This window comes from Mauremys mutica, chromosome 22, assembly GCF_020497125.1.
Source record: "Mauremys mutica isolate MM-2020 ecotype Southern chromosome 22, ASM2049712v1, whole genome shotgun sequence".
Classification (NCBI taxonomy): Eukaryota; Metazoa; Chordata; order Testudines; family Geoemydidae; genus Mauremys; species Mauremys mutica.
Window position 1 is genome coordinate 2219400 of NC_059093.1, and position 21336 is coordinate 2240735.

A 21336-nucleotide genomic window follows, 5' to 3' on the forward strand; every position below is an offset into this window, starting at 1 on the left:
TGAAAGGGGGTTCACTTTGTCCTGGTTAACCAGCTGCATCCCACCCCTCGCCAGGCCCCCAGCGAGTACGAGACCAGCCCTGAGCAACTCTTCTACCGCATCGCCCACCTCAACCGCGGGCAGCAGTACATGCTGTGGGTGGCGGCCGTGACCTCGGCGGGACGCGGCAACATCAGTGAAAAGGTCACCATTGAGCCTGCTGGGAAAGGTGCGGCAGGGCCTGTGGGGTGGGCAGATGGGTTGGGGCAGGGGGGCAGTGGGGCTGATTGGAGGGGAGCTGGGTCTCTCTCCGGGTAACAGAGTCCGGGGGAGGGGTCATCTGGCATTTAGATTTGGCTCAGTGTAGAGGCTGGGCCGCCCACTGCACACTCTGGATCCAGGCTCGGGTTTGACACGTGCCCTAGTGCTGGCTCTGGGTAGGACTCTCTCTGCCTGTTGGCTTGGAGCCGGTTCTGCGGCATTGACAAAGGTGATGAATCTCAGCCCCTGGTGCAGCAGGGTGGAGTCTGCACTGGTGGGCTAGGCAGGCTCTGTGTGCCTGGCTCGTCCGGCCAGACTGATGTTCCCTTCTCTCCCGCTCCTCCCCCCAGCCCCGGCCAAGATCATCTCCTTCGGCGGCACCGTCACCACTCCGTGGATGAAGGACGTGAGGCTGCCATGCAATTCGGTTGGGGAGCCGGCCCCTGCCATTAAATGGACCAAGGACAGGTAACTAAAGCTCACCTTTTCCCCGCCGTGCAGCCTCTCCGGAGGAGCCCTGATCCCTGTGGCAGGGAGGTGGGAAAAGCTCCAGAGGTCCTTGTTCCTGGCGGAGCTGACCTTTCGTTTGGGGGCGCTGCCTGGCCGTTGGCCTGTGGAACGGAAGAGCGGTCAGGCAGCGCTTGGGCTCCTGGGACAACACTCTCTGGAGCCCCATCCATAGGCGCTGGGAGCTTCTTGCTGCTGGGAGGCGCGAGTAGGGATTTACGCTGGTGAACTGTTGACATTTCTTGTTCCTTCCAGCGAGGATTCTGCCATCCCGGTGGCAGTGGACGGGCACCGGCTGATCCAGGCCAATGGCACACTGGTCCTGCGCTCGGTGAAAGCAGAGGATTCTGGGTATTACACCTGCACCGCCACCAACACCTGGGGCTTTGATACCATCATCATCAACCTGCTGGTGCAAGGTAAGGGCTGTGCCAGCCTGGCGTGCTCGGCCCTGCTCTGCCTTTGCCGATCATGACAAATCTGCTTGTTGCTGGAAATGGCTGGACAGAGATTTTCTGCAGCTGCATCTCGGCCACTGGGGTTGTTCATTCAGCTCATCAGAGCTTGGAATTAGTTGTTGGAGCTCTGTGATTGGCCACTTAAATCACATGCAGTTGTTTCAGTTCCCCGATGGGGCAGCCTTCCCTTTTATATGAACTACTGTTGCCCGAAGCCAATCACACTTTGTCATGAGTCAAGTTTTGTTTTACAATTAAATGAGTTTTGTCCATGGGCCTGAGAATTGTTTTCCACAAGCTCATCCAAACACCGCTTCGCCCAGTGGAAGTGCCCACACCAGCAATGTACTTATTGGACTGGTTCTGGTCTCTCATAGCCTGGTGTGTCCATCCAGCCGAGCCCCCCTGGAGTCTATGGAGTTAGATCAGTATGATGCCTCTGTGAGAGCAGAAGCAGCCCAGTGTCCGAGTCCCAGGCATTCCCTTCCCTGTGTTGATGCGAATGAAGCCATGAAGTTGTGCGCACTGGGAGGGTGGGATCTGGTTGACCAGTTGCTAGTGGTGCTGTTGTTACACTTTGCTTTTCACTCACCGTGGAGCAGGGAGGTGAGATGGGATTGTTTTGCTTTCTTTTCTTTTCCAGGACCATCTTGCTCTTGGGTCTGGTGCGTTAAACCAAGGCTGGTGTTTGGGTTGCCAGGGGAATGTTTGAAACATTGAATTAGAAAAACTCCCATGCAAAAATTTCCCTCCATGTTCGGTTTTGCTGAACACCCTGTAAACTGCCCCCAAAATCTGAACCTCAAAGATCCAACCATTAGATTTTTCTCCACAGTGTGATGAAGCTGGGAAGCTCCATGTCTCTTCCCAACTGGATGAAAGGATAGAGGGCCATCTCTGGTTGTCCATGGGCGTGGGACTTGTATTTGAAATTAACCCTCTAAAGGTGCAGATGCCTGGCTCTGGTTCCAGTGTGAAATGCGCTCAGTGACTTTGTGCTGTTTGTTTGATCTAGTTCCCCCGGACCAGCCGCGCTTGACTGTATCTAAAACCTCCGCTTCATCCATCACGTTGGCCTGGATTCCTGGGGACAACGGTGGCAGCTCCATCAGAGGTGAGGCAGGGAAGGGCAAGGGACTGGAGAGCGTCCTGAGCTCTGTAGGGCTGTGATATTGAGTGTCAGGGTTTAGGGTGCTGAGATTCCCTCTTTAAGCAGGGTTTCTGCTCTGCTTGGCTTGTGCTCCACAGCCAAGGGAGGAGAGGAAGTGGCATAAATTGTGGGGATTCTGCATGCCCTTCTGGCTGGGGAGATAGCAATGTCAAGCTCAGACACAGGATCGGCCAAGTGTTCTGGGAGGGGCTGGGGGTTGACTGCCACGTGTGAGCAGCTGGGTCTGCTTTGCCACTGGGGCTGCAAAGCCAGATGGAGGCACGTGGTCTGAAAGAGAGAAGGGCTAGCGGCTTTGAAGCTCCGGCTGCTAGCACATTAGGGCTTAGCTTCTGGAGATCCAGATTGGCCTTCTGAGGATTAATGACGAGTCTGTTATGGAAGGTACAATGGCGTGCGTCCTTGTTTCAAAGGAGACCCTTGCGTGGCTCCCATGGTGGTCAGTTGCTGCTCGAGAAGAAGGCTGGAGATGCCATATCCTTCACACAGCCGCGCCCCCCCATGCAAAGCCCAGAGTTCCTCAGTTTGCAGCAGAGATGTACAAAGGCCGTGTCTGGGGGTAGGCAGCAGTTTGGTTCAGCTTGGGAAGAGCGCACGGTCCACTCTTGGAGCTGAGAATCGAGGGTCAGGACTCCTGGTTCTACAGCCAGCTGCAGGAGGTGAATGTAGTCTAGTGGTTAGAGCAGGGGACTGGCAAGTCCTGGCTCTGAGAGGGAACGTCAGTCTATGGCTTAGGGCTAAGAACTGGGAGCCAGGAGGACTCCTGGCTTTTACGTCCATCTTTGCCACTGATCTTCTAAATTATTTAATCTGTGTGCCTCACTTTCCCCATCTGTAAGCGTGATGCTTCCCAACCTTCCAGGGGGGCTGCAAGTCTCACTTAAATGGCTTGTTAAGTCTTTTTACAAGATCCTGGGACTGAAGCGGCTTGTAAAAGCCAAGCCGCTAATTGCTATTTCTGGCTTCCTGGCAGGGGCGGCTCCAGGTCCCAGCACGCCAAGCGCGTGCTTGGGGCGGCAAGCCACGGAGGGCGCTCTGCCGGTCTCTGGGAGGGCGGCAGGCAGGGTGCCTTCGGCGGCACGCCTGCGGGAGGTCCACCGGAGCTGCGGGACTGGCGACTGGCAGAGCACCCCCGCGGCATGACGCCGTGCTTGGGGCAGCGAAATGGCTAGAGCCGCCCCTGCTTCCTGGGAGATCTCTTCTAGCTGCCTGGCATCTACGAAGCTTGGACCCTGAGTGACCAGGGCTCATCTCCTACCTCATCTCCCCTTCCCAGCAGACCTTGGATGGCTAGAGAGTCTAGGAATTTCTTGGCTTTCCGAAGCCTCCTTCCTGCTCTGATTCATCGAATGAATTATATGTTGAAACAGCTGCAGACTGGGGGTGGGGGGGATGGAAACCTCACTTACAATTAATTAAAAGCATGAAAGTAATTACAAGCAAATCTCCCTAGGCAGCAGCCTTTCACTTCAATGGACTGTTGATAAATTTGGGTATAATTGGATTAGAAATATTAAAAACATGCTGCATATAAAGAATCAATAAATAACTCAAGGCTGGGCGAGTGGTGGCGTGAGCCTTCAGAACGGGACTGCACAGCCCCATCCTGGGCTCTTCCTTCTGCACAGCTCCTTGGTGTTGGCTTTGCGGGGGGGACAGCGCCACCTGATGGGGCTGGTCGGGAAGTGGCAGGAATGGGTGCTGAGGGAGAGCAGTGTCAGGTTGTGCTGCAGGCCAGTGCTGGACAGAATCGGGCACCCTCACGCTGGGGAAGAGGCGCAAGTCTGGCCTGGGGTTCTGCTCGGCGTGGGGTTCGCTCCCTGAGGTTCTGGGAGCAGAAGACCCCAAACTCAGTCAAACCCACTGAGATTTGTTTGGTTTTACGACGTAGAGCCACATGCTGCTGCAAATGGGATGGGGGTTTTTACCCCAAGCTCTGAACTGACCCTGGATTGGGTCAGGGGGCTGGCCCAGGCTCCCTCGATCCGTGAACCTTCCCCGATACTGGCTGAGCTTTGAGTTTGTGGTGAAATGTGTAACTAGGCCAGTTTGTTTGGGATAGGGCTTCCCTGGGTGCGTGCATGTTAATAACAACACTCTGCCTCTGCCCTACATGCCAGGTCTCTGGGCCCTGCCAATGCTAATGGATCCAGCCACACACCCACGCCGAGAGGCCAGCTCTGCATTGCTTCCCCATTATCCTGATGGGGAAACCAAGGTGCAGAAAGGGAAAGGGACTGGCTCAGAGTCACAGATGTGGTCAGTAGCAAAGGCGGTAAGATCTCCATGCTGCTGGGAGGCAGTGCAGTCTTGCGCATAGAGCCTGGACTACCACCTGGAGTCATGGGTTCTGCTCCCATCTGCTAACAACCTGATGGGTGACCTTCTGCAAGTTCCTGCCCCTCTCTGTGCCTCAGTTTCGCCTCCCACCATGTGACTGTCTTGTCTGTTTAGATTGTAGGTTCTTTGAGGCAGGGATGGTCTCTTATTGTGTATCTGTTTGGGCAGCAGAATGAAGCTGCCGCTTTGAGGTCTAGGTGCTATGGTAATGCCGTGTCTTTTAACACCACCGTCTTTCCCTCTCTTTTGCACAGTTCCACCTGGGTTGCCACTGAGTTTGTGTGGGTCTGTCTGTAGTAAAACACATGCACTTACCTGCACCTCAGTCTTGAGATCAAATATTGTCAGACAGTCAAATCACACAGGCGTCTGAGAGCGTCCAATTGAACATTACTGCCTTCATTTGAATAGTCATTCGTTCAACTCCTGACGCACATTTGCACAAACATGGGCCTCTCTTCCTATTCTATTTTTGTTTAAGAATGAGCGAAAGTAAATGCAAAAATAAATAAACCCGTCAGTGCAACACTGAGGTTGAGATTTGCATATATAAAAAGTCAAGACATTCCGAGTTATGATTCCCACGGCAATAGTAAGTCATCCTCATTACACGCAGACGTTGGCATGAACCCCATGCTCCTGATGTGTCAGGTACACCTGCTGCCACCTTTGACTTTCCTCACTCTTGAGTGTCTAATAACAACTGTAACTGTGCACTGTGTTTAGTGGAGATGAGTGTATGCCTGTGGGTATTACATGTATTGGTCCTATAGAGGATCGTGCAGCTATAACTCCAAACATCTGTGAAGCCAAGCCCAGTCCTGCATTACCTGGCACAGCAAACATTCCTTTGTCCATAGGTTCTCTCATAATTTCCTAAGCAGGGAATCCAATAGCCACATGCTAGATTCCCATTAGAGGGAGCTGCAGTAGCTATGCACGGAGTCCATTGAGCCCTAGGAATCTGCAGTCCATCCTGGGACTTATAGGTTTTACTCATTAAGATACTTGCCTAGGCTGATTGGGGAAGCAGCCACGGCTGAGGCCATGCCAATCCGGGCCCAGCTGGCCCTGATCAAAGGCCTGTGGGGCCAGAAGGCAGAGGAGTCTCTCTCTAGCGCTGGAGGGAGGCTGCCTGGGAGCAGGGCACCTGAGGCAGAGCAGTGCTGGGGAGAGGCAAGAGGAGCTGGGGAGCTCCAGCCTGGTAACGCCCCAGGCTGAGGCCTTGTGAAGGCCTGCGGGGGTACGGGGGCTGCAGAGATACAGCCTGGGAATAGGCAGAGGCAGCAGGTCCAACCGCCCTTGCCAACGATGAGTGGCCATTACACTGCAGCCTGCCCCAGCGAGCGGGGCTGGATGACGACTGGCAGTAGCCACTGAGGCGAGGTGGGTTTAGAGCAGGGGGTCTCAAACTCAAATGATCACAAGGGCCACATGAGGACAAGTACATTGGCCCAAGGGCCGCATTACTGACACCTCCCCCCGACCCCTGCTGCCCTCAGCCCTGCCCCCACTCCACCCCTTCCATGAGGCCCTGCCCCTGCCCCGCCTCTTCCCACCCCTTCCCTAAAATCCCCACCCCAACTCCGCCCCCTCCCTGCCCCCAGGGGGTGCAGGAGGGATGAGGGGTGCGGCAGGGGGTCAGGGTGTAGGAGGGGTGTGGCAGGGGGCTCAGGGCAGTGGGTTGGGGTGCAGGAGGGGTCCGGGGTGCGACGGGGTTCAGGGTAGGGGGTCAGGTGCAGGGTGCGGCAGGTGGCTCAGGGCAGGGGGTCAGGGTGCGGAAGGGGGCTGGGGTGCAGGAGGGGTGTGGGGTGCAGCAGGGGGCTCAGGGCAGGGTGCAGGGTATGGCAGTGGGTCGGGGGCTCAGGGCAGGGGGTTGGGGTGCAGGAGAGGCGTGGGGTGCAGCAGGGGGCTCAGGGCAGGGGGTCAGGGTTCATCAGGGGTGAGGGGTGCGGCAGGGGGCTCAGGGCAGGGGGTCAGGGTGCAGTAGGGGGCTCAGGGCAGGGTGCAGGGTATGGTAGTGGGTCAGGGTGCAGCAGGGGGCTCAGGGAAGGGGGCTGGGGTACAGGAGGGGCGTGGGGTGCAGCAGGGGGCTCAGGGCAGGGGGTCAGGGTTCAGCAGGGGTGAGGGGTGCGGCAGGGGGCTCGGGGCAGGGGGTCAGGGTTCATCAGGGGTGAGGGGTGTGGCAGGGGGCTCAGGGCAGGGGGTCAGGGTGCAGTAGGGGGCTCAGGGCAGGGTGCAGGGTATGGCAGGGGGTTGGGGTGCAGCAGGGGGCTCAGGGAAGGGGCTCAGGGTTCAGCAGGGGTGAGGGGTGCGGCAGGGGGCTCAGGCCAGGGGGTCAGGGTGCAGGGTATGGCAGGGGGTTGGGGTAGGGCAGTGCATTGGGGTGCAGGAGGGCTGTGGCAGGGGGTCAGGGCGCAGGGTACGGCAAGGGGCTCAGGGCAGGGGGTTTGACTTCTGGAGGAGGTTGGGAGGCGGGCTCTGGCCTGGCGCGCACTGGGGGCAGGGCAGGCCAGAGCCTCTCTAGGGAAATGCTGTGGGAGGGTGAGGGGGCCGCGAGGAGCTCGCGGGCTGCAGAAAATAACCTCGCGGGCCGTGTGTTTGAGACCCCTGGGTTAGAGGGTTGGGGGTTCCCCTGGGAGGGGAGACCCAGAGAGTGGGGGTACAGCTGGGGCAGAACCCTGAGGTAAAGGGGCACCGGCCAGCAGAGGGTGCTCTGAAGCTGGAAAAGAGCTAATGCTAAGACGACCAGCAGGAGGCGCTGCACCGGTGAGTCTTCGCTTCCCTACAGCACCCTACATAATGGTGACCAAGCTGAATGTAGTCCCTAAACCATGGCTCCTGCACACACAGGCTGTTATCAGAGGATGTAGAAATAAGAGCACCCACTCAGACACTTTGCAAACTGACCCTGGAGGTTTCTCTGCACCACATCTTAAAATCTGCAGGGACTGGCAGACATTTCGTGTTCAGTTCAGTGCAGACTGTTGGAGGAGAGAACGACACTGTGCTCTCTCTTAGGGACTTGTGTTAATCTCGTTTTTGTAGTTCTCCAGCTCTGAAATAAGTCCTTCAGACTGGGAATGTCTGTTTACTCAGTGTGTAAACAGACGCATAACACAGGGCTTGTGTGCACAGGACACTCTGTTCGAAGCCAGGGGTTACGCTGGCCCAAGCTGTAACAGTCTCATTATTCCACTATAGCTATACGGGTCAGTTTCTCTGTGTAGACAAGCCTACCGTGAAAGCAGCAGCATAGTGTGTGTGTGTGTGTGTTACACAAGATTCCCAAACAAATGACTTGCTGACACACCGATGGAAGTGAGGCCTTTGAGCCTTGTTGGAATAGATTATGCGTTAGGCATTTGACAGGTGATTCTTTGTTGTGCGTATTCTGGGACTGCAAGGGGATCGGCTCAGAATAATATTCACCTCACTGAAGTCTAACAACTGCTTGTGTGTGTGTACCCAAGCCTGCCTCACTCCCCAGTAAAGCCCCGAGAGCCATTTTAAGACATGTTGTTGATGGGAGTGTAACAGGTTTATTCATCTAGGACCCGGTGTGTTTCCTAATACTTTTAATCATGTGAAAAGAGGCAGCATTCAATGACAGAAGCAACTTCCTAGCAGCTTCCCGAGGGAGCTAGTTAATTCTGGCTTTCCTTTTATAGCCTCTCTCCAATCAATCACATTCCACACTCACCGAACTCTGATGCGGAAACAAGTAATTGGTGAAAATGTTATTGATGGTGCTGGGTCGGACACTAGGTGTCCCAGGGAGCAGGATCGAAAGGCAGGTCGCTTGAGAGAGCCGGGGAGACCGGAGCCACGGGAGTCCCCAGAATTGCTAGTGCCTGGGAAAGGCATCTGCTGAAGGGGCCAGGCCAGCTGCCAGGAGCAGGCATGCGCCTTCCCCAAGGCGGCGGTTTGGAGAGCGAGCAGGGTTGGGAGGACCAAGGGGCAGCTGCTAGGGCCCAAAGGGGATGTTGTGTACAGCCTGAGCCCTGTGGGGGAGCGGGCAGCAGCCCCCCCAGGAAAGCTGCAGGCTTGCTGGGGGTGGGTGACCGGGCAGCGTTGTGCCTCACCTTGCACCAGAACTGTGCCCTTTGCTATGTACTCGGTGATCCCCGCCCCCCAGCCCATGTGCCTCCCCACACACCCCCAGCCCTGCCCCACCACCCACTGGGGAACATGGGACAGGAAGCCCATTAACCTCAAGAGCTGTGGTTGTTGCTGTCCCCTGGCACTGCCCTCCCACTGTGGCCCTTCTCCCAAGGAGGGCTGGAGGCAGGGGGTGGAGTCTGAAGCTGTATCTCCAGCGTGGCAGCTCAGTGCCGGCTCTGGCATTTGAGAATCCCTCCCCTCCCCCAGTGTTGGCACTGCCCTCTCGCCTAAGGACACGGTGCTGAAGTTCCCTGCCTCCTTTTGGTCGGGGGCCCTCCATGCCACAGTTCTTAGTAGGTTGTGGGGGACCCTCTTGTAACATGGCAGCCTTGGCATGGTTCAGCTCCCAGGACACGTGAGACCAGGCCACGTTTTCAGATTGGTTTTGGACCCTGGAAAGGCCCAGAGCTCTAGTGTCGTTCCAGACCACGGGTCAGGCCCCGTCTCCCCGCCCGCCCAGTCCCCACAGCTGTGCTGGGACTGGGTCTTGCACCATGATGGGAATTGCAGGGGTCAGGGGGTGTCCAACATTCCTAGTTTGCTGCAGTGCCACTGGGCCAGAGCAGGGCAGCTCGAGTGCTGGGACAGGCTGCAGAGTCAGGTGGTGCTAGGACGGGGTGTCCGTGACCGATATGTTCCAGTGCGGGCTTTGGCCCCGTGCCTTTTAATCCAGAAACGCCCTTCTCCTGCCTTTTCCCCAGTATCCTGCTCAGACAGCTGGGGGATCAGTAGCTTCCTCCCCGCTAACCGACCCGGATGGCAGATGCCCCAGCACACCCGCAAGTCTGAGGAGGGATTCGGTGCAGGCTGAGAGAGGTGGATTTTCCTGCCCATAGACTCTGCACCCGCCACGCGAGCCAGCCTCAAACCACGGCGCTAATATCAATAATAAAGGGAGGGGGGAAATCTCCCCCCTCGTTCCAGCTCCATTTTAGTAATCTAAGGAAAGAGGGCTCCATTTCCATCCCCATTCATATGTATGAAATTAGGCAGGAAGACATGTTTAATGTGCGCGGAGGCAGAGCTGGATTTGAATTGGAAATCAGGGCTCCGTCCAGGCCTGGCCCGGAGGGGGGTAGGGGAGGCTGCGGAGCACCATTAGAGTGCAGTGTGCTGGCGTTAATCTGTGGGGTCACGCTCCCCTCGTTAGCTCTTGTTGGCAAAGGGGAAGGTGGGTGCGGGGGTGGGGTGGGGGCTAACACTGATTTTATCTGGGATGAGAAATTGCGAGTCCGTGGCTGAGAGCTCCCCTCGGGGGGCCGTGTGCAGTGGGTCTGGCGAGAGCCCAGCTGGGCTCCAGCCCCACTGAAAACCCCCTTGCAATCAGCATGGACTGGCCCCCTTGTTGGTAATCACGGCAGAGCCCGAGGACAGTCACAGAGACGGAGCGCCCCGCTCTGCCCTCGAGATGGGCACCTTGGCAGGGCCAGTGGCAGAATCTCACAGAGGCCTTGGCCTTCCACTGCTGTCACTGCAGAGCCCCCAGCTGGGGATTTAACTAACCCCCCCGGGATGGATCTGGAGATGCGTGGCCAGGGGAGCCATTAGCGCAGTCCCTCCCCCAACACACATTGGTGTGGCAGAGCAGTCCCCAGTCTGCAGCCGTGTTGGTGGGGCAGTTTAATGTGCATCACGCCCTGGTCTCCCCCTTCCCCTTGGACGAGCGCGGTCAGAGATGATTCGTCCTGTGTAAGTGCTGGGCCCTGTGTGGGGAGGGGCTCTCGCTCGTGGGCCGGGGAGGAGGAAGATGCAGCAGGTGGGACTCTGCCCTCAGCGTAACTGACAATTGGTGTGAAGCGGAGAAGTACAGTAGCACAGAGTATAAACCCCAGAAGCAAAGCACCAGACTAATCCCTCCGACTACAGAACCCTGGCTGCCCTCGGCTGCCCAGGCTGGTCGGCTTTTAGCATTATGCACGTGGGCCCTTGTGCGTGGCCGGTGTTGCGCCGCTTTGATCTGGGTTCCTGCCTTGTATCAGGCTCCCATTGCTAGCAGCCCCATGCAATCACCGGGCTGTGTCAGTCTGCGCTGGGGGGAGGCGAAGGGGGAGCCAGGGGAATTGTTTTTCTCTGCATTCATTATAGATGCATGAAGGTTATTTCCCCCCTGCCTTTTTGGAGTCTGTTAATCTGGCTGCTTCAGCACTGCCTGGTGGCCAGGGTGGGTTGCAATTTACAATAGTCTGCGCTGAGCCCAAACCAAGGGCTTAGGGAGCTCTTAGGGTGTGGCTACCCTGCAGCGTAAGCCCCGCTGCAGCAGAACTGAAGTTAACAGACCCTGGGTTTGTTAACCGAGGGCTTGAGTGTCTACACTCATTTGTAACCCCAGGCTAGGAATTGTAGAACCCTGGGTCCCAACCTGGGATTCCAGGATCTGCAGGCCCAAGTCCAACCACCCATATCCCAGACTTCCTAGCGCCTTTCCAAAATGTGGCCACTCTATCCCTTTGTTTGTGGGTGCAATGCGGGAAAACTTGACTGTCCACCAAACCTGACCATCCAGAGGACGCAGAAAGTCGGCTTGTGAGATTCCCAGAACACAAGTCATGGGGGGCTGTATCTACACTGCAATGCAATAAGGCTTGAATCCAGGGTCCTGGCTTGACTCAGGGTTTGACCCTCCATCCCTGTGGGGACCTGGGATCTGAGCCCTGGGTTAGTGTGATTTGTGTGTAGATGGAAGGAGGGGTTAGGCTCGAGCCTGAGTTGAAACTGCTGTGTAGACAAACCCTTAGTCTAAACCAGTGGGCTAGGGCTCTGGACGCCTGGGTTCTCTGAAGGACTCTGCCTCTGACTGGCTGCGCAACATTGGGCAAGTAACTTGGAACCAGATTGTCCCGTGAATTCGGAGCATGTGCAGCATGCTGGGTAACTGCACATTACACTGGCTAACCTTGTACTTTGCACAGGCAGTTAATGCAACACCTTCCACGGTGTTACCTAGAGGCTCTGCAAATCTGGCTCCTTAGCCCTCCCTGCCTCAGTGTATCCATCTGTACAATGGGGCTGAGATTCACCTACCTTCGCACGGGCGGGATTGAGGCCTGCTTGATGATTGGATGCACAGATTCAGAGCACAATAGACGTGCCCAGCCAGGGCTTCTTTGACCAGCCCTTTCTCACCTGCCACCATGTTGCATCCCCCTTGGAGAGGAGAAACAGGTTGTGCTCTGTCCCTGTCTCCCTGACTCCCGCTAACAGCCCCTGCTCCTCTCCCCCTGCAGGCTTTGTGCTGCAGTACTCGGTGGACAACAGCGAGGAGTGGAAGGACGTGTTCATCAGCTCCACCGAGCGCTCGTTCAAGCTGGACAGCCTCAAGTGCGGCACATGGTACAAGGTGAAGCTGGCAGCTAAGAACAGCGTGGGGGCCGGCCGGATCAGTGAGATCATCGAGGCCAAGACACACGGCAGAGGTAAGCCAGCAGGGGCCGCCCAGCCACTCGGAACTGATCTGTCTGCTGGCCTGATGCCGGCAGAGTGACTGGTACGTCTCGGGCCACCTGTGCTGGTTCCCCTCTGTAATGCGTTCCTTAGCTCCTGGCAAGGGAGGGAGTACTCCACCCCTCACTCAGCACAGCATTATGGGCCGGCTGCATCAGCACGGGCCGCTGCTGGAGGCAGAATACAGGACGCGGGCTGACGAGCTGGTTCCAGCTTGTCGGTAGGGAAAGGCGAAGGGCTTCCCGTTTGCTTCTGCCCTGGACGATGCTGTTCCTGAGCTGCTGGCCACTCCCAGGGCATCCTGGAGCAGCTGCTGCTCTGGCACGCACTCACCAGGGCCTCCCCCAGCCCAGCGAGGAAAGGTCCTGAGGCGACTTGCTCTGCACTGTTCCGTGCTGCTGCCCAGGCCCTAGCATGACCAGGGGCCTCACAAGCCTGGTGCAGAGATTCACCAGCTGCATTTCTTTTCCCTTTCAGATTTTACATTTGATCTACCCATTGTGGGGTCAGATGTTGATGCTTTAGCCCCTCCCCATCCTCCCGTCACACTGCCACGCACCCTGCCTTGTCCCCCGGTGTGCTCCAGCGCAGTTTGCTGAGCTGCAGTATTGGGCACACAAGGAGGAGTGACAGCAGCATGATCCTGTGGGGGTGTGGATGATGCTGGGTCCATGGTTAGGGGTCCAGTGAGGCCCGCGCTGCCTTCTTGCCAGGATCGAGCGAGATAGACTGGTGGGCAGAACAGGAGAAGCAGGAAAACTCCTGCCCCAGTCTGTTACTGCAGGGTTATTTGGTTTTGGAAGGTTGCTGCAGGGCCACCAATTGACTCCTCTGTGCAGCCGTCAGTGTCCTTTTCTTTGCTGAAATGAGAAACTCCCAGGAGAATCTTCTTCTGTAACGTGCGGTGCAAGGTGCAGGAGGTCAGTTTATTGGCCTCATGTCCTTGACAAGAGTCCTGTTCAAAGTTGGCCCTGGCCTTATACGGACGAGTTTATTGCTGGCTGTGACCGATGGTAAAAGAACTCCACCGTCCTGTCATCTTTAGCTAAGATGCTGTCGCAACTGGCGGTGACCAGAAGTAGAATTTTTTCCCCTAGCTGCCCAGGCAGTGACCCTCAGCAGTCGTGTATTACAGAGACACACAGGTTCTGCTCCTCCAGGTCAGTTACCAAACCCTATTTCCAGCAGCCCAGCCATAAAACCCCTGCAGGAGGGAACCTGAGCAGCAAAGCTCCTGCCTGGGCGACTTGGCGGGAGGGGCCCTTTGCTTTTTCTCACTTGCTGGGCATTTACCAGCGTCTGGGCAGGCGGCTTTGTGCTTGGGAGCTCTGTCACCTGCTTCGCTTTGCAGCATGAACTGTGGTCGCCGGGCAGACGCTGGGTTGGAAGGGATTGAGCGCGCTGAGTGTTGCTGGCAGGATGGGGACGGGGTAAGAGCCAGCTCCCATTGAAGACTGGACTGAGACCCGCCACTGAACTGCTTCAGATGCAGCAAAGTGAGCGGAGGCCGTGGGGAGGAGGCAGATGGAAAGCTTGCCCTGTAAGAGCCGCCCCCTCCCAAGCCCTCATGGCACGTCCTTTTCCACAGAGCCCTCCTTCAGCAAGGACCAGCACCTCTTCACCCACATTAATTCTACGCACGCCAGGCTGAACCTGCAGGGCTGGAGCAGCGGGGGCTGCCCCATCATGGCCATTGTCCTGGAGTACCGGCCCAAGGGCAACTGGGTCTGGCAGAGCCTCAAGACCAACAACTCCAACGAGGTCTTCCTGACGGAGCTGCGCGAGGCCACCTGGTACGAGCTGCGGATGAAGGCCTGCAACAGCGCTGGCTGCGGGAACGAGACCACCCAGTTCGCCACGCTGGACTACGACGGCAGTAAGAGCTGACGCCGCACGGCGAGTGGCCTGGTTCTGGGGGGCTGGCCACGGGGCATAGCGTGCATAGGGGGCTGGGGGATGTGGTGCGGGTTAGGCGGCTGGGGTGGGCCAGCAGTAGGATTCCCACACGGGCGTCATGTTGCACCGTGTGCCAGCGGCATTGCATTAAGGGGTTGTCTCTCTTGCTCAGCGTTTTGCTGCTGCCTGTGGCCCGGCTGAGCCACTCAGCTGAACGCCAGGCAGCTGCAGCATCCAGAATCTGCTGCTTCCGCCGTGCTGTCCACCCCACCTTCCTCACTTCCTAGCCAGACCCTCCGTGCAGCTGTCACTAGCCTTCCTCCTGCCCCTCGCCCTCCTCTGCCCGCAGCTGGGATGACATGAGGCTCTGGCGCCTGGCCCGGAGCTGGGAGGGGAGCACGAGCAGTGAGATTTGCCCAAAGTAGGTTAGAGAGACGAGCTGCACAGAGCTCCTCTTCAGGCCTCTGTGTAGTTCGAAAGCTCGTCTCTCTCACCAGCAAAAGCTGGTCCAGTGAAAGACACAGGCACGCACACCGTCTTTCTACTATCCTGGGAGTGACATGGCTACCAGCACACCCTGAAGTAGATTAGGCTGATGGGGAGAGGAGTACAGAAGAAAGCCATCTCTCCAAAGCCCACAGAGAGCGTATGCTGGAGCCTCCCTGCTAAGTGCCTTCCTAGCTCACCACAGGCCTGTCCTAGCTAGAGACTTCTCCGGGTCTTTCTCATGCCTTATTACTATGTACACGTTAGCTCTGGCTCCTAGCTCTCCCAGCTCGCGGGTTGGGTTTTAAACACCCCCACAGCCTGATCTTTGTGACTCAGTGCAATCTCTGTGGAGTCCGTGCTGGCTGGGGTCTGACACTGCACGGCAGTGCTGTAGCAGCCGTTCCTCCTCTCCCATCCAGGGTCTAGGCTCCTTCCTCCTGGAAGGCGATTTAATTAGCAGTTAGCTGTCCTTTCTCCATGGGCACCGCTATGCTGAGAGCCTGCTTCCCAGCCCAGGGAGACAGACATGCGCTTGCTGTGCTTGAACTAGCATGTGAAAAATAGCAGTATGGCCACGTCGGCGCAGGTTAGCCATCCCAGTACAATCCTGCCTGAGCCTGGGTGCAGACGCAGGCAGCTACGCAGCCACCCTGCTGTTTTCGCAGCACTAGCTGAAGCACAGCTAGCACCTGTCTGCCTCCCCACGCTGGGAAGCACACACCCAGCTGGCCTGTAGACATACCCCATTGCCCCTTCAGGCCTTGGCATCCCTGCGCAGGCTGTCTGCAGTGGTTTCGTTTTGTGATGCAGACACCCGGGGACTGGAGTGACACCCCACCCCTTCCCACACCTCCTCCCTCACTTATTGTCCAAAGGACATTGAGAAATGTCCTGGTAATTGCCACTGGAGAACCAGCTATCATCCTTGCTGCTCCCCCGCTTTGGTTCCTGTCTTCCCCTGCCCCTCCTCCCACTCGCTGCAAAGATTGCAGGGGCCAGTATCACTATCCCTATTGCACACATGGGGAAACTGAGGCACAGAGCGGGGACCTGACTTGCACAGGGAGGGAGTCAGTAGCAAAACCAGGAAATGAACCTTGGAGTCCTGGTTTCCAGTCCCTTGCTGTAACCGTTAGACGCTCCTCCCTTTAGTAGTCAGCCTGTGGGGGTTCTCGCCGTAAAGCAAACCCCTCCAAGTGTCGCACCTGCTTTATTTCTTCACCTTTCACAAGGGCAGCTCAGGTGCCAGATGGGATTGTTCCAGTTACACAAAGGCCAGAAATCTGTGCCAGCCCCTTCCCGAGCAGCCCCCGAGCCAGGCAGTGCCAGCTGTCAGCAGGGAGTGTGAGGCCAGAGTTGTGGTAGGGTTGGTGTGTTCTTGTGACAGATGCTTCTGCTCAGAGCCTGGTCACATGTTCGTTCTCCAGGGAGACTGCAAGTGCCTTGTTTTTATCAGTGGACTGAGAGGGAGATGGAGATGACACAGGGCAGGTGTGCCCGTTACCTGACTGAGTACCCCGCCCCCACCCCCCTGTCTGCCAAGCCCACACCATCCAGCAGGGAAATGACATTTGCATGCAGTCTTCTCTGGGGAGCAACAATGCATCCCAGTTGCCCCACATCCCCACCCTCCAAGCACTGACGTCCTCAGGAGGTTACCGTGGTCAGTGGCTGTGGCAAAGACTCTGTGCCAGATAAACTCTGTGGGGGGTCAGATCAGAGTGCTTTACAGCACACGGCTATGTGTTAGGAACGTGAATCCTGGCAGGGGAGGTGGTGGCTGAGGCCAGGACCCCTCTTAGCTGCCATTTCCGGGACTTGCAGTTGCACGTGCTTTCGTGTATCATGCGTGTGCTTAGCGTGGGTTCCCATGACTGGCTGTAAGAAGGACTGGGTGAATCTCCGTAGCCCTGTGGCTTGGGTGGGGTGAGCCCCCAAGAGCCCAGCTCTGAGGGTAGGTCTGTGCTGCAGCCGGAGGAGAGGCACCCAGCGCGGGTAGGTGCACCTGCCAAAGCTTGAATCTGGCTAGAGGAGCTAAACATGGGAGTGAGTACGCACCCAGAGCGCCGAGCAGCTTGTACAACCGATGGTGAGGTCCAGGCCGTGCTAGCTAGGTGAACACTAGTATGGGTACGCCGCCATGAGCTGTGTGACGCCTCCCGCTGCAGTGCAGATGTCGGGTGAGTCTGCACAGGTGAGCCAGAAACACACTCATCTAAACACACTTACCCCCAGCCGTGGCTGCCGGTACCATGAGCCCAGCTTGTCTCTTGGGTTCCCAGGGTGGCTGGAAGCAGAGAGAGAGAGTGTGTTTATCTGGGCATCCCAGACCTCTCCCCTTGCCCCGACCCCGACATCCCTCTGAAGCCGCTTTGCAGTTGGGCGGAAGGTGTTGTCCGCAGGCCAGCCCGGCCTCGGCTCGGCTCAGCTCAGCTCCGAGCTGAGGTCCGACATGTGCGGCTCTCTCCTAGGTACCATACCCCCAATCAAATCTGCTCAGGGGGAGGGAGATGACGTGAAGAAGCTTTTCACCATCGCCTGCCCTGTGATCCTGGCCACGCTCGGGGTGGCCCTGCTCTTCATCATCCGGAAGAAGAGGAAGGAGAAGCGTCTGAAGAGATTGAGAGGTGAGGTGTGAGCCCGGCTTCCTATGAGGTGGTGGGTTTAGCTTCACCTGCTTTAGAAGAAAACTGCAGCCACACCAGACTTCTGAGTGAGTCTGTCTCCTCCATCATTAGATGCACTGATTAAATACCTGCTGGTCAGGAGGCTGTGTATTGATTGCATCGGGCAGGGCAGGACTGAGAGATTCAGGCTTGCAGCTGGAAAGCATGTTGGGAACCTGTGAGTTACACGGTCGTGAAAACACTAGTTCCTCCACCAGGTTAATGTAGAGCTGCTCAGGCCAGCAGGTAAGGGAGGGTGCCCCATTGTCTAGAAATGATAGAACCAGAGTCACGCATGCCAATTCCCAAGAGGCAAGCAAATTCTGACAGACAGGTTCTGCATTGTCAATGGAGGGAAGGAAAATTCAGCAGTCGGATTTCCATGAGATGCAGGCTCTGCTCCCTCCCCTGAGGGACTGAACCCCAGGCCAGTGTTCATAGGAAGTGATTGGGAAGTTCCTTTTTAATTCACTTAAATATTTAGGCTGAGATGTTTCTGTGTGACTTGTGATTCTGGGACCTGGCCACAGACGCCACGAAGAGGCACCATTCTCAGAAGGGGTGCTCAGACCCCTCCCAAATCACTGTGGACTATCTTGGCCATCATTTCTTGTACTGTCATGCGTCCGTGCCGTGCTGCGCTACGCACTGAATGGACGTAGAACGCGAGTTGGCCCTGAAGTGCATGGCCGAGCCATAGCAGGTTGGGAGGAAGGGATCTAACAGACAGGCAGGCAGAGTGAACAAGGTAGGCTCGGGAAGCATCGTGGTAGTTGCATGAGCCTTGTTAATATTTTGGGTGGGTTTGTTGGGAGGTGATTAGTTGACACTAATGAGTGTTAGGTCTGGCTGGAGTTTTCCTGGAAGGCAGGGCTTGCAGTTCTGTAATGGCGTACGCTACCTGTGATGGTTGCAGTTAAACACCGTAGAGGGTTTGACCAGGGCCAGCCATGTTCCCAAGTGGCCTTTGTAACTTACATCTGCAGCTTGGCATATGGTGGGGCGAGAGGGGGACTTGGGCAGGGTTCCGTGCCCTTTTCCCCACCCAGTCCCCAAAGCACAGACAGATGCTTAATGAAACAGAAAACTTTGATGGGGGGGGGGGGTCAGTTAACATGGATTAAACATATTGCAACAGTTAATAGGAGACAATAGATTTCTAGCAGAAAGCAGTAAGTATGGGCAACAGTCCTGCAAAGGCAGGGGAGATGGTCTTTGAGAGAAGACTCTGTGCGCTGCTCTGCTGTGCCAGTGCGGGGTATGGGAGAAGTAGACAGACAGACAAAGCGCCCCCATGAGTTCTCGAAGCTCTAAAGTCTGTGATCATCCATTTCAGTGTGGATCTTAGTATAGATCCTGGAGGCTCTCTTGGGCGTTGGATTGTGTTGCTCTTTAAAAGCATGCACTGAACAAGGCTAAATTTTGGTTGGATGGGTGAGGCCCAGAGCTTCATTGACTGGAAGGAGTAAAAAAAAAATAGCAAACTAGTTTGTTCAGATACTTAAAAAATAATGGTGCCTATTATAGTAGTTAGATGTGGTTTGATGGCAGGATACTGTGATTGGACACACCTTACACTAGAATTAATGTCGATAGTGTCTGTGCATGTCATGTACCCTCCTGCCTAGCATATCGCACAGGTGGCTGTCCTAGAAACTTGCCTTCTCACAAACGGACACGCCCCAGCCCATGCATCAGTCTGCAGTGGGAACAGAGTCCGTCTTGTGGCCTTTTCGTGGCTCTCTTACAAATGTCTCTCGCTTTTGTATTGCAGATGCAAAGAGCTTGGCAGAAATGCTAATAAGGTGGGTGAGCAGCGCCTTGTTTAACAGTGTAAGACTCTGTCTCACTTGCCGGTGTAGTTCCTGGCACCAGAGTGCACCCTCAGCGTGTGTCTACATATGCTGCAGTCACACCTCCCACTTGCAGTGTAGACAGACCCACAGTGACCAAGGGTGTCACTTCCAAGCCTCCCTTTCTAATGCAGCTTGAAAGCAGGTGGAGCCAGTGGCTTTTCTCAGACTGCTGCTGGCCCCCTATTCTGACAGCAGACGAATGTTGGGTGAGAAGTGGCCGTGTGGTGCCGTCCACCAGAGGGGGGTGTCCGAATCCCTCTCTGGGAGTCTGGGATCATACCCAGCATCGAATCTGCAGGTGGGAGGCTGCCCTGAGGAAGAGGGGATAGAGGCGGTGCCCTGACAGGCGCCGAGGCCCAGTGCTGTGTGACTCGCTCAGAGTCCTGCCTGCTCATTTGGGGTAGCGCGAGCACACAGCGCCGCAGGGACCGGATCCCTGTGATGATGGAGCACAGCGAAAAGACTCTATTTCACCCGCTAACTGGGGATTTGAGGGCTTCATAACATCGAATATCCCCCAGTGACAGCAGCGGGTCTGGTGCGTCGCTTTCTGCTTGTCTTTCAAAGCACGGCAGAGCGATTACCAATACACGGCGGGTATTGGAATGTGACGGGGTGGCGACTTGTTCTTCACCCACAGCCCTTGTGTGCAGCGTCGCCCCCCAGCAGGAAGAAAGGGGTCGTAGACCTGGTCGCCGGTAAGGCGCGTTCAGCCTGCGAAGTGGAGGCTCTGCTATATTCATTGGCTTCTCTTTTCTCTGCAGCAAGAATAACCGGAGCTTCGACACCCCAGTGAAAGGGCCCCCCCAGGGGCCCCGGCTGCACATCGATATTCCTCGTGTCCAGCTGCTCATTGAGGATAAGGAGGGCATCAAGCAGCTGGGTGAGTGGGGCTCTTGCTCAGATGTAATGGCACTCGGCCTTATTACTGAGCAAACCGCCCTTGCCCAACCCTTCCCTGCTGAGGGCCACGGGTGCACCTTACCACTAGCCCCACGGACTCCTGGCTGGGTCCAGCTGGCGTGTTGCAGGCCAGGGGACACTCCTGCTCATACACCAGAGACGAGGGCAGCTGCAGCAAGCACTGTGAGATGGAACAGGCATGGCCATAGGGGAAGAGAATCTTTCCCCTGCTACACTTCTGGCCAGGGAAGTACTATTCCCAGGTTGATACCTGCCTGCCCTGGCTTCTGAGTGCCAGCTCCCCATGCCAAGAGCCCATCCTGGCCAGGGCATGTCGTTTCCCTTAGGACTGGAGGGTCTTCCCTGCCCTGCCATCCCTCACCCCCTTGTATTTATTCCACGTTCAGCCACGTTGCCAATACCGCTTGGGATCATTCTCACTGAAGCTGAGAGGGGCCCTCAGGACAGAGGCTGGGAGTCCCCTCTGCCCTGCCCCCATTTCATACCCAGGAAGGAGGAAGTGCCACTTCCCTGGCCCTGCACCATACAGCACAGGGGGAGCTGCGTGAAGCCCCAGCTCTTTTATGTGTATTGAGCCTGACAGACATGGGTGGAGGAAGGTCTGCTCAAGCAGGGAAGCCGGCGATCAATATGGCCAGGAGTTACTTGCCATGCCTGCATCTGTAGAGCTGTCTGAGCTCAGTCCCCAAACTGTCCTCCTTGCAGGGGACGATAAGGCTACAATACCAGTGACAGACACGGAGTTCAGCCAAGCCGTGAATCCCCAGAGCTTCTGCACTGGGGTGTCCTTGCACCATCCAGCTCTGATACAGAACACCGGACCCTTGATCGACATGTCTGACATTCGACCTGGAACCAGTAAGTACCTGAGGCTGTGTGGCCGATCCCTTTTCCCCCAGAGGCAGAGAGAGGAAACTGACCCAGGCTGTTTGCTGGCTGAGTGCTCCAGCCATGGAGCTGAGCATTGTCTCCTCCCAGACCAACGTGGGTGGAGTTAGGCAGCCTCTGAGTGTGCCTACTGGATCCAGCCCCTGCAAGGCTGGGCTGGGCCGGGCCATGCCTATGTGCCGTGCTTTGAGAATCCTGCTGGGGCTCAGGCATGAGAGGGGCGATGGGGCTCGCCAGAGGTAGCAACCGATGTGCTCACCGGCACCTAGAGAACTATTAGAGCACAAACGTAGCTCGGG

General features: G+C 56.6%; 1 protein-coding gene across 2 annotated transcripts in view; it reads left to right on the forward strand.

Annotated features, from left to right (window-relative positions):
* Nucleotides 1-21336, forward strand: part of DSCAML1 (DS cell adhesion molecule like 1) — a 320759-nt gene that overhangs the window by 283965 nt on the left and 15458 nt on the right. For both annotated transcript variants that reach the window (XM_044997070.1, XM_044997071.1), the window contains 10 exons: nucleotides 55-208; nucleotides 591-708; nucleotides 1003-1166; nucleotides 2221-2319; nucleotides 12102-12290; nucleotides 13907-14194; nucleotides 17175-17330; nucleotides 19144-19174; nucleotides 19990-20108; nucleotides 20855-21007. In XM_044997070.1, the coding sequence (XP_044853005.1) occupies nucleotides 55-208; nucleotides 591-708; nucleotides 1003-1166; nucleotides 2221-2319; nucleotides 12102-12290; nucleotides 13907-14194; nucleotides 17175-17330; nucleotides 19144-19174; nucleotides 19990-20108; nucleotides 20855-21007 (1471 nt within the window). The remainder of the gene's footprint in view (nucleotides 1-54; nucleotides 209-590; nucleotides 709-1002; nucleotides 1167-2220; nucleotides 2320-12101; nucleotides 12291-13906; nucleotides 14195-17174; nucleotides 17331-19143; nucleotides 19175-19989; nucleotides 20109-20854; nucleotides 21008-21336) is intronic.